The 13,613-nt window shown below is 35.7% G+C and overlaps 1 protein-coding gene across 1 annotated transcript in view; it reads right to left on the bottom strand.

The window, feature by feature from the left end:
- igsf9bb (immunoglobulin superfamily, member 9Bb) overlaps positions 1-13,613 on the bottom strand; it is a 189,410-nt gene that overhangs the window by 147,348 nt on the left and 28,449 nt on the right. The window contains exon 2 of the mRNA XM_056446481.1: positions 420-611. Coding sequence (XP_056302456.1) covers positions 420-611 — 192 coding nt within the window. The remainder of the gene's footprint in view (positions 1-419; positions 612-13,613) is intronic.

Raw genomic sequence — 13,613 nt, 5'->3', positions numbered from 1 at the left:
AAAAAGCAGACTTTGTTTAATAACAGATGCAAAATGTGTTAAATTACTTGTAAATTAAATGTAACAATAATTAATTAAATGTTTTAACTATCTTCCTAAATGATAAACCTAGGGTAAGCAATGTAACAGAGAAAACATTTATAAAAGATATAAGAAGGTCAAAATGCAAAAGTGTTGTGGCCGTTACCATATAACATCAAAAATGAAATGAATAAACAATTCTTTAAGCCATTACATAAAAATCTGTGCAATTTGAATCAGATTTGATTATACGACTAAACAAACATACTTGAGGTTTACTACAACTGGCTTTACTTGCAAAATGTGCATGAAAATCGTGTAAATTAAACCGCCCATCCCTACAGACCATTATATCTGACCTTGCATTGTAACATAGTAATGTGGAAATCTGAGCTCACCGGCGTACTCGGGGTCCACATGGGGAGGGTAGAAGCGGAAGTTGATGAAGAAGGGGATGGGAACTCCAAACTTGAACCACTCCACCACGTAGGGCTGGCCGTTGAGTGGGTGAACCACGTCACATCCCAGAATCACAGTCTCCCCAGCGCGGGACGTCACAAACTGGGGCTCCTCTCTGACTCCGTGGGCACCTGTGACAACATATGGACTTCGGTGAGCAAATCACACACCAACTACATGAAACTGAACTGCGGAGCAAAGGTTTCATCAGATTTTGGTTAGTAAATCTACCGTAGATCAGCAGGTTTACACTACAGCACTGATTAAAGTTCAGTTGTGATTAAAATAACATCTGGAAATCCCGTAATCATTTTACTAATCAATATACACACTTTTTCATTATTTGATAAGTTTGACGGTAACACTTTAGTTTAGGTAACAATCCATGCTATTAACTACTGGCTTAATACCTGCCTATTATTAAGACATTAACTGTTCATAAGTAGTTCATAAGTAGTTCATAAGATCTAATTCTGCATCCCTAAACCTAAACCCAACTTCTACCTTACTAATTATTAATAAACATCTAATTAGTAATTTATTAAACGTGTAGTGTTAGTTAATGGTTTGTTAATACCATGAATTGTGACCTAAACTAAAGTGTTACCAATATGTCATATAAGTAGGGTGGTGTTTATCTACTGTATGATAACTTTGTAATTGTTGTTTTAAGGATGTGTAAGCTGGCATTATGGAGTATGTCACTCACTTTTCAAAAACAAAACAAAATAAAAGTATATGTTGATGGTTATTCAACTGCAGTTAGAATGACAACATATATTCAACATTTATTATTTACTTAAATATTACAAATAAGGATGAAATAAGTTATTCAAATCATCAAAGAATAGCAGTATATAATTGTTATGACAAGTCTAATTTAATACAGAAAGGAGAGAGTGTGTTCTACAGGTGCTTTGTCAAGCCCACTCACATTACGTGACAGATATATCATAGTGCTTCTTGTAAAATAGCTCTCAAATATATCTCTCATTTATAAAATAAGTATTCAACAAATTACCATTTTCTCCAAAAACAAAACAATAAATTCTAAAAGTGCTGTTGATTTATATTTTCACCAGATGTTGGTAACAACTAATGTAAGTCAAACAAAAAAGAAAACTAAACTCATTTCTTTAGAAATTAAGATATCTGTAATAAAATGAAATGGCACATGGAATTATTGAATACTTGAGGAAAGGGAGGTGTAAAAAGGCATGGAAAGCCCAGACAGCAAAACTCTCAGTATTATTCAGCAAACTCTGCTCCTGGTCAGTTTAAATGAATATTAGCTGCAGATGATTAGGATGAAACAAGGGAAGACATTTCAGCAACACAATGATCCCAAACACTCTCAATTAGATTCAGAAAAGAAAATAAAGCTGCTAGAATGTCTCAGCCAATCACCTGACCTGAATACAATAGAAAATAAGAACTAAAGATCAAAGTTCATAGACATGACCCACAGAACCATCAAAATTCTCAAGACTGATAAGTTTGTGTAAAAAAAAAAAAAATCACAAATATATCATATTTTAAAAGTTCAGTACTTTGCCTTTGTGTAATTCCATTGTTATTATACATAAATGATTTTTTCTGTTGGGTGTTTTTTTTTTTTTTGGTTTAGTTTTGTTTGTTTGTATTGTTTAGGATCTTTACCAAAATCTTGGTCATTTAACAGTCATTTAGAGTTCCTCGACATCCTCATGATCTCCCTTCTATTTCTCTACATTTTTGTGTGATGGTATTCACCACCAACACCCCCCCCCCCTCTCCCCACAATTTTTTAAGAAATTGATACAACATGGAAGTTCATAATTATTCATAATTATTCATTCATTCATTTTCTTTTCAGCTTAGTCCCTTTATTAACCCGGGGTCACCACAGCGGAATGAACCGCCAACTTATCCAGCATATGTTTTACACAGCGGATGCCCTTCCAGTTGCAACCCAGTACTGGGAAACATCCATACACACTTGCATTCACACACATACACTACAGACAATTTAGCTTATTCAATTCACCTAGTGCATGTCTTGTGAGGGAAACCTGAGCACCCGGAGGAAACCCACGCAAGAACAGGGAGAACATGCAAACTCCATTCATAAATATTATTCAATTATTTAAATAAGTATAAGGTGACTAAAAATCTACATCAAACGGGACACATATCCATATACTATACACATTTCTCTCCTTTGTAGAAAAAATGACCTTGAATTAAGGTCATTGGCCAATGAAAAACTATCATGATCAGCATTATAAAAGAGAGATGGCTACTTTAGAATGTGTCTATAACATGACAGATAAAACAGTCAGGCTCAATCCAATCCTAGGTGGACTAAAATTGATTTATTCAATGTGCAATTTCCTTTGTGAGGCACATCACATCCAAAAAGCTGGGGAATCAAATGACTGACTCACGACTGTGATTAGATATTCTCAGCTGCTGCTTTCCCTCCTCCCTCTCTCTCTCTTTCTCTCTCTGTAATGATGTGATGATGAGAGCCGGAGCGCCGCCAGCGCGTCCCCATGCAAATACCCAAGACTCCCGCTGCACCCACTACCTACTGCAGCAGCGCCTGTGATTGGCTGCTGGTGACATCACCAGTGAGCAAAACAAGCCTTGGAAGGTATGACTTCACTGTTTGCACGACTGAGAGCAACAAGCGGTTAACAAGCTGCTCTCCCTCCTCTCCCCATCAGATTTACTCCCGTTTACAACGAAAGACACAGGGGAGAGAGACAGTCAAAGCACTTGAGCCCTGAGAGAAAGAGGATGTGCATTTACAACAGTAAAAGCGTTCTCTGTGCTAAAAATCCATCTTTTGCATACATTTATGTGATTTATTAGAGAATAGAAGCATGTACCCTTTTAAAATGTATACTTCTGTTTCGCTCATGCAAATAAGTAAATAAATAATCAGATTTTTGGTAATTTAGTTGCCCTGTAATCAGGGCCGGAGCAAGCTGAACTGCTGCTCTAGGCAAAGGACTGTCACGCCGCCCTCAACCTGTGTTGCCAGATGTAGTGAACTGATTCCAGCACATTCATCGTGAAATCATGCTAAATGAGGGGTGGGGGGTGGGGGGGTAGTATGCACTAATATTATTAGCATTGGGTATGTACCTGGTTTTAAAGTCACCGTTTGGTACAATTTTAGTACAGCAGATGGAAAAACGCTTTTTTTTCCTTTTAAACATTCATTCATTCATTAATTCATTCATTCATTCATTCATTCATTCATTTTCATTCAGCTTAGTCCCTTATTTATTCCACAGCAGAATGAACTACTACAGCATATATTTTTTGCCCTTCCAACCGCAATCCAGTACTGGGAAATACACATACACACTCATATTCATGTACACACTCATACGGCCAATTTAGCTTATTCAATTCTATTCTATTCAGTGTTGCTGTCAACACTGCCAATTTTACATTGTCCTGTTTTTGTGGGAGTATGCTGTTGTATGTTGTTGTATTTTGCATTTTTGCACTGTCGTTGTATTTGCACTGTCTGTATTTTGCACTGTCGTTGTATTTGCACTGTCTGTATTTTGCACTGTCGTTGTATTTGCACTGTCTGTATTTTGCACTGTCGTTGTATTTGCACTGTCTGTATTTTGCACTGTCGTTGTATTTGCACTGTCTGTATTTTGCACTGTCGTTGTATTTGCACTGTCTGGAGCCAGCACCTAAGCTTTTCACTCATCACAGCACAAGTGCTGCAGATGATGTGACAATAAAAGTGATTTGATTTGATTTGATTCTACTTATTCAGCATATGTTTTACACAGCGGATGCCATTCTAGTTGCAACCCAGTACTGGGAAACACCCATACACACTCATTAATCCACATACACTATTGCCTATACTACATTATGGCATACACTAGTTTATTCAATTCAACTAAACCCGGCTGGGACTTGAACCAGCAACCATCTTGCTGTGAGGTGACAGTGCTAACAACTGAGCCACCATGCCTTTTTTTAAACAATTAAATGGATTTATCTTTAAATAAATTTGGTTAAATCTGTAATTGACCTCAGCTAATGCTGCAATCTATTATTTTCAGGCTAAAACTAACAAACAAAAAAGCCCAAACTATCTAATTCAACCGCTACTTATTATCAAGACACAGTGGTGGAAAGAGTACTGTAAAATCATACTTAAGTAAAAGTACCATTACTTGCCTAAAATGTAGTGTGTGAAATGTGTGAAGTTTTATTCACACATCAACTGAATTAGTTTTTAATTTAAGACTTTAAAGTTTGAGAACAGATGTCATACATGCAGAGGTTATAACAAAATAGGCATGGGCCGATATAAGATTCTGACGGTGTGATAGCCTTGGATAAAAATATCACGGCATTGTGATCACTGATCTATAATATGTTCTTTTTAAATGTCTGGGTAAAAAACTAAAGCCTTTTCACTCTTGAACACAAAATATTTTGTTTTGAGAAACATTTATTATAATTTGGGACAGTAAACATGTCAGGCGAAATAATTCTTCTGCTGTCTTCATTAGTTTCAAAAACAGATTTCTTTACAATTCAACGACATCTTTGGATATCTTTTCTGCTGGAGATACTGTTGTCCTAAAAAACATAAATAAAAAATCTTACACATACCTTAGGAATGATATAGCAGAATATTTTAAAACCTTGACTTTTGCAAACCATGGTATACCTTGAAAATGGTTATTGCCCCATGCCTAGAACAAAACTGTAGTTGTTTGAGAAGTATCAAGCCAAAATACCTTTATAGTTTTCATACAGTACCTGCAACCAAAAATAACCATCTTAGCATAAGACTTAGCCGAATATACAGCTGGAAAGCAACAATACATACATTAGGCATAATGATCTGGCAGCATATCATGATCCTCACAGATCTCGCTCAGCATTATAAATGTAACGGAAGGCTGGAGGCACCGTACTTCCTTTGAAAATCCCACTTAGGAAAGTAGGTCAAAGTAACCTGTAAGTGTTTAGAGATGGGGAAGGATTTGATTCAGGACAGCGAACTTCCTCTGAAAACACTGAATCAACACCCAAGGGTCGAAATATTGCCAACTATTTCCGCCAGCAACAAAATCAATACGGCAGGACAAATGAGAAATCTTAATTAAGGAAAAATCTATATACAGGAAATGTTCCAGTAAGCGCGTTTATCATCATTGTACCAGTTCTGTAAATGCACTAATTAAAAAATTGCCAATATTAAGTCAATACATGAAAGATACTGGGCAAATAAAATGGATAATTCAACTGATAAATTTTACCTGCTTCTACAGGATTCTTTTAAACATTTAGTAATTTGTTTTCCTCAAGAAAATACACCAGGCATTCATCAAACATGAATATTGCCTGATTGTAGCATAACTTTTAATAATCACTGATTGATAAGAGTTTCTGATTTGCTGTGTTAAAAGATTATACATCAAATAAACAGGATGGATTCTTACTGCGCAATTATTTAATTATTAATTATTATTTCCAAACAACAAGCTCAAATGGTTTGCGTATATCTTGGAAATGCTAGGTGAGTAAAAAAGATAAAAAGCTTAGCTGTACAGTGCAAATTAAATGACATTACCTCCCTTTGGCAAACAACTGTAGCTTCCCCCGCTCGTCTGTATCAGACAATTCTGACAAAGCTGAAAAAAAACAAAATATCACAGTGGCTTTTGAAAGCTAATGACGCTCTAATGGAAGAGAAGGACTTGACCTAGTTTGGCTGGATCACACCAGGCCTGGCATGGATCACTCACAGAGTTCACACGAAACCCTCGGAGGTTCAGGCTCTGTTTTCTGAGTCTGATCAGCACTCGCCTTCTCTAGCGAGGCTGATCTCTCATTTCAGGTGAATTCAAATGTGAATCAATTGATTACATTATGCAACTACTTTAATGTATTTTCCTGTGTGACAATAGCAATTCAAGTATTTACTGATAAGTCTAAGTATACATACAATGTATGTCATGGCTGATCAACACAAACACTGTATACATTTACATTTAAATTTCCTCATTAAGCAGATGCTTTTATCAGCACTTTTTTTTAGAAGAAAGGTGTGACATGGGCTGTTTTTGGCTCTTTAAAAACTAGTGTCTCTGCTGCATTCTGAATCAACTGCAGATGCTTGATGCTAAGAGAGAACTGGGATAGTCCAGCCTAGACAGGACAAGAGCTTGGACAAGATATTGAGCAGCATGTTCTGATAGGAAAGGTTGAAATTTCTTGATGATATACAGAGCAAATCTGCATGAACAAGCAGTTCAAATTTGGAAAGATTAAGTTGAAGATGAGGGTGCTTCATCCAGCAGGACATGTCTGTCGCATATCCTGATATCCAGGCAGCAATAATCAGATCATCCAATGGCAATAAGAGGTAGAGTTGGGTGTCATCTGCACCACTACCTTGAATCACCAAGGAAAACAATTTCAAGTAAAACCTTCTTTAGTATTCTACTGAGGGGAAAAAGTCAACTACATCATGGATGACCTGACATTGAGTACCTTAGTCACATAAATTTTTTTTTACTGTCTCTTTAAATGACTTCAGAAGAGTTAAAATAAAGTATACCTGTACTACATACTCTGCTGTACTTCTCAAAGCTTTATTCAAACAAGGATTCATTATAAGGTAGTAAAAACCTTTCCAAAAAGGAAAATAAAATGTTTCTTGCAAATCAGTTTTCTCATTTTATGTGACACTTAAGACTATAGTGAAAAATGTAGTTTTGCTATCAAAGTAATCCAATTAATCCAATAATCCAATTTTAATCCAATTAAAATGCATGGAAATGCAAAAAAATACCTCCTATTTTTAAATTGTAACAAGATATTATATTATATTAAATTTAATATAAATGTAATTTATGTATTAAATTTATTTATTATAGATTTAATTTATTCAAAATGAAATAATGCATCCTCAGTAAACATGAATGACGTCTATTAAAGTGCCCTATTTTGGATTATAAAAAAGGTTTAGTTTTAGGGGTCCCCAACAACAGGGTGACACTTTCATTCTTATAATATGCATTTTTTACTTAATTATTCCAATGACTTCCATGTGATTTGTGCAGTGAATTTTGTAAACCTCTCTTTTGTGTGACGCGAATCTGCAGTGATTGGTCGGATGACCCAGACTGTTGTGATTGGTAGTGATGAAGCACAAGCAGCCAGTGTGCAGAGTATATGTGTGAGCCCAATGCAGGAACACGTTAATAAAGCAATACAGTGACAGCAGCATTTCGCTCTATTCTTAACTATAACTCCTAGTTCTAATAATATACCTTCAGTATTAATATATTGACACAGCTGCAAAAAAAATGTTAGAATTTTGAGGTGCAATCTTTTTGGCATGGCTCAAACCACTGAAATGAAAGTGAAAATGAATAGGTTCATAGAGCAGTGTTTTCCACGTCTGGTGTGAAGGCACAGCTTAGGGTGGCCTAGCAGATGCCACAGGATCACAAGCTCAGAAGCACATTCAAATTGGTGAATGAAGTGGCAAGTGATATTTCCATGTGGATTTAGTTCACCAGGGAGCTACAAGATGTGCTGACCAAATACAACACACAACTAAATACACAACTGGTCCAAATAAACTGTACTGACAAGTTTTCCGAGGTCTGTGAGTGCAACAAGTGGACAGGGCAATGTTTTGTTCAGATGTCACAACAAAACGGCTAAACATCTGAATGCATGGCAAATTGTTAAAAACTTATTATTATTATTTTAAAACAGTGGTTTTATGCATGATGATGCACTTCCAGATTTAACCCTCAGCTGGATGGAAGGTCATTTTCAAAATCCCATAACAGGGACTCTTTAAGGTAGTATACATTTGCTCAAGTGCAGGAGACATTTCTTATGAACTCTTTGTTTTCATCTATGATCGGTTGATGCTGATGGTCTGTGGTCACAGTATAGGGAAATAAACAGGGCCCCTGTTCATCTCTGAAAAATATGACCACTCGACCACAGTTTCCATTCCAGATGACTTTGAATCAATGATCTTATGAACAGTTACTGAGCTGTAATGACCAGACTCATAAAAAGCACACCTCAAAGTAATAAGCTTTTCCACTGGTCAGCTTACTTTGACCTGCTTCTATAAATAACAATAAATTACTACTAAGTAATGACCGCAGAGGAAGATGCTAGAGTTGATGGACCTCTAATTGCAAAGGAGGAACTGGGGGCAGAGCATAACTTTGAGGCACCAACTGGTCAAATCATTTGAGCAGAATCCTTAATGAAGGCCCTGATTGCTACTCAGTAACCTGCCACCACACGTACATATTTCAAGGTGAATATCACATCTGACAGCCCCCTAAACCATTTGACATGATTGATTGGTATTTAATATGGCCATTCACAGTATTAATATTACTGATTTCCATCCCAAACGATCCATATAGCCTTTTATATGTTTATTTATAGTTCAATCGGAATAAGAAGCTTATTGTGAAGAAAAACAACAGACAGACAGACAGATAGACAGATAGATAGATAGATAGATAGATAGATAGATAGATAGATAGATAGATAGATAGATAGATAGATAGATAGATGGATGGATGGATGGATGGATGGATGGATGGATGGATGGATGGATGGATGGATGGATGGATGGATGGATGGATGGATGGATGGATGGATGGATGGATGGATGGATGGATGGATGGATGGATGGATGGATAGATGGATAGATAGATAGATAGATAGATAGATAGATAGATAGATAGATAGACAGATAGACAGATAGATAGATAGATAGATAGATAGATAGATAGATAGATAGATAGATAGATAGATAGATAGATAGATAGATAGATAGATAGATAGAACATCCTGAATATAAGAAACAAAGTAAGGAAGAGGATTTGAGACCAGAAAACGTTAACGTTATGCTTTTCATGTTTGTTTATGGTAGTCTGGTTAATGAAGGTTCATTATGAGTACAAAAAACATGTTTATGCAGGCAAAGGTTATTCATTTTGCATTGGGTTTATGCAGAATGGGGTCATGATCGGCCAAAGGCTAGTAAAAACTCTACAGTTACTTATTAACTTTACATAGCTTTCTAAAATGAAAAACTTCAGATGTGTTTTTATGCAAATCTTAGACCAAGCTGGCCTCCAGATTTAAAAAGGTGCTGCAGATGTGGGTCCCAAGCCAAGCTTCTTACCCCCTGCTGAAGCCTAGTATTTGGGGCAGATGGCTAAGGTGGATCAGCGTACTCTGAGTGGACAGTCATGGCATACCATCCATATTTAGAGCTGTACCTCTGTGCATGCCACATTAACCTGGGTTGGCTGGGGCCAAAGAATTAGATTAGAATATGATCAAAAGAAAACGTTCTTAGATCTTGTTCAAAGTTTTCAGGATTTATATATTCATTCATTCATTTTCTTTTCGGCTTAGTCTATTTATTAATCCGGGGTCGCCACAGAGGAATAAACTGCTAAATTATACAGCATAAGTTTTTACACAGCCGGATGCCCTTCCAGCCGCAACCCAACACTGGGAAACACCAATACACACACTCTTTCACACACATACACTATGCCCAATTTATCTTATTCAATTCACCTGTACCACATGTCTTTGGACTCTGGGGGAAACCAGAGCACCTGGATAAAGCCCACGCAAACAAGGGGAGAACATGCAAACTTCCCACAGAAACACCAACTGACCCAGCTGGGGCTCGAATCAGCGACCTTCTTGCTGTGAAGCGCGTGTATAACCCAGTGCGCCACCGTGCTACCCAGAATACAAATATATTTATACCATAAAATAAATATCTTACTAAGTAGCTTTAAAAATACATGGTTTGGTTTTTAAGATTTAACAAAAAACCTACAGCTGTCAAAAACTATGGATAATGTACAGTAAAAGAAATATATTTGTTGTCATTTTTAATGAAAATATACCCTGGTATCTGGGTGGAATTAACACACAAAAGGTAGATCTAAAACTTTAAAGACTTAAAATAGCAAGTTGTTGCTACTGTTAGTTAAAGTTTGCTACAGTTTTGTTGCTTGTTATGTAGCAAACTGTAGCTAACGTGTCCTTACAGTTTTCATTACTTGAAAATAGATACTGCTTCAAAATAGTTTGCTTCTTCTCAGGTATACTGTTAGCTACAGTTTGCTGCACATTTACATGCAAACTACTTCTATGAGTATTCATTGCATCAAAAACCCTCATTGATTTGTTCTGTGATAAAAAAAATATATAGCCTCAAAATAGCTGTTGCTAGCTCCAGTTTTATTATTATTTTTTTGGAATAAACAACAGACATTTACAACAGATATAAATACAAACAGATAAAAGTTTAATACAAATAATACAAATATAACTTTTTTTGCAACAAGTGTCAGGTTATGTGTTCTGTCCCAGGTTCGTGTTTTTGTTGTGTCATGTGACCCAGAAATGCAAGGCTAATGCAAGAAATACCGCTTCGTCTTTAAAAAAGGGGAGGAGACTAACAGAAACTCTGAGTTTAAAGAATAAAACCTGCTCCTGACCAGGTTAGGTTCACAGATTAAGTTATCACAGTACCTGACTCGCAGTTAAAGTTACCTCTTTTTCAGAAACAGGCTTGACTTACCCTGCTTTCTTCATTTAAACCTGCCATTTTGAAACGGAAAACTCAGAGTTTCTCTCATTTCAGGGTTAAAATACTCTGAGTTTTCACTTAACCTCTGTTCTGAAACGGGGCCCTGATTGTCATTCTGGTGTTATGTCATTCCTGAAAAACCCAGTGCTCCAACATGTATATGTTCCAGTGTTTTGTGGTAAGGCGTCTTGTAAATAAATATGTGTTTTTTTAATACTGCAATTCCAGTGTGTCTCTTTATGGAGAGTGAGATTGTGACAACAAGAAAAATGTGATCATTTTAAAGAAATATAATAATAGTTAAGCAAAAGAAAGACAATGAGAAAGAAACAAAAAAATAAGAGGAGGCACATAAAAAATAATACTAATTAATGCAGAATATTAAATAAAGCACATGTTTTATAAGTTTTAACTGCTTTCTTGAATTAAGGAATTGTTTTTATTTAGTTTAAAACCCCAAAACAATCTTTATAATAGTCTATAGCTTACAGAAAAATCACCACAACCATTTTGGACAATTAGAGAATTCACATCAGACCAGAAAAATTTAACAAAGAGACATTCCCAAAACAAGTGAGCAACAGACTCAGAAGATGCCTCACAGAAAGAGCAAGAGATGTCAATGTCATTTTTAAATTTCTGTAAAAAAATTATTTAACCGGACAATAATTTTAAAAGATATTTCTTTCATTTAATTTATTTTTTTAATTCTGTGCGAGTGACCAAAACATACGACCATTTAATATCATCAAAAAGGTTGTTCCAATGAGAAATAGAAGAGGGATTTGAGATGACAAGATCTAAAACTAAAGACTTAATTTTATGATTGGGTTTTTTTGGTGGAAAAAAAAAAAGGTTCCAACAACAGTAGGTCTAGAGAGAGATACATAAATCATTGAATTATTATTATTAGCTCCAGTTTTATAATATGTATATAAATAACTGTGAGATTTTTTGTGACATGCTCATAGCATAAAATTGCTAGCTGTTGCTACAGCTTTGTTAGCTGCTTAGAGTTTAGCAAACTGCCCTGACTATCCTTATTTATTCCTTTTAATAAATAAATTGTTTTAATATTAGATTAGAAGTCTTTATTGTCCACACAAGTGTAAATTCATCTTCATTGACCTCACAATGTTATACTACTCAACAATATCTAGTGTACTGCAGTTTAGAAATGTACAGTAGTATAGAACAGTAGTTAAGTAGTTATACTGTAGTTTAGCTTACATAAATTCTCATTTAGTCCCCTAGATCTCACACAAACCTCTCATATTACGTGTTGGGACCTGACATTTTAGAAAATACAAGCATAAAATAGCTTACAATTATAAAAGCATAGTAATCATTTTTGCTGTTTTCTCCTAAAGTGCCAGATCTTTCCAAAATGATTTGACTTGGGGCAGGACTCAGTCTGTAGATGTATTGTACAATTAAAGATGAGAAGTACAGGCCAACTGGCACAGGGAAATGAGAAAAAGTACTTAGTACTTAATCAGAAAAAAGGTTTAAACCATTTTCTTTTATTAGGATCATGCACTTTTAGTCCGATCGACACAGCACTTTTCATTATAGACCAGCACATAACGCTTAATATTCTCAAACACATTTGCTTTTTCTGTTTAACCTAAGCCAATTAAAAATGACTATGTTGTGTATATATACAGTAATGCCTAAAACCATACTTTTCACTGCTACTTAGAGAGTTAAAAAATAAATCAAAGCAAATTATATCATCCTTAGGAATTACTTTGGCAAATCTCATTTGCATTTGACCGGCAATGAAAACTTCAGAGTATGTTTCCTCCGCTTGCAGAAATACTAAATGGAGGCTTTTTCTCTCCCATTAAAAACAACAATGCTAAAGACCTAACACTTAAAATGCAATGAGAGGAAATCACTTAATTGGATGTTTCCTTCAGCCCCCTAGCACAGTGCTCTCAAAGAGATGGAAATGGAGAATATAATTAATATAGCGCTTGTACAATGTTCTCTGCAGGGGCACAATCACTGAGGGCTTTTTCAGACAGACTGGTGGCTTTTTCAACAGTGAAGGAGAAACACAGGAGACAGCAAGGCACACTGAACTGCTTACAGATCTACAGTAATAGCGAATCCCAGCACTTTTTGATTAAGTGGATTTTTACAGTAAAATTTATGATGGCTGACTGGAGTACAGTATGTTAATTAATGTACAGATTAAGTTGTGTCTGACCAGTTATTCACTTAAAAATAACAAAACAGTAACAAAGATTCACTCCATTCGACAGAAAAACACATTTTATGAGGTAGCAATGCTTCGTGAAACTTCATGTATTGTCAGAAGTCATCATGGGTATTATGTTTAGTCTGTATGTTTATATTTTTTGCACTTTAAAAGTGCAAGAAGCTGCTCACCTGCATTTTATGGGTCACCCAGAACCACATTTCTGCAAAAAAAAATCTTCTACTGAATAAAAAAGTCACCTACATATTGGCTGGCCTG

The sequence above is a fragment of the Danio aesculapii genome, chromosome 21 (assembly GCF_903798145.1).
Source record: "Danio aesculapii chromosome 21, fDanAes4.1, whole genome shotgun sequence".
NCBI lineage: Eukaryota > Metazoa > Chordata > Actinopteri > Cypriniformes > Danionidae > Danio > Danio aesculapii.
Note: the sequence above shows the minus strand (reverse complement) of the source record. Positions and strands in the feature narration are given on the sequence as shown.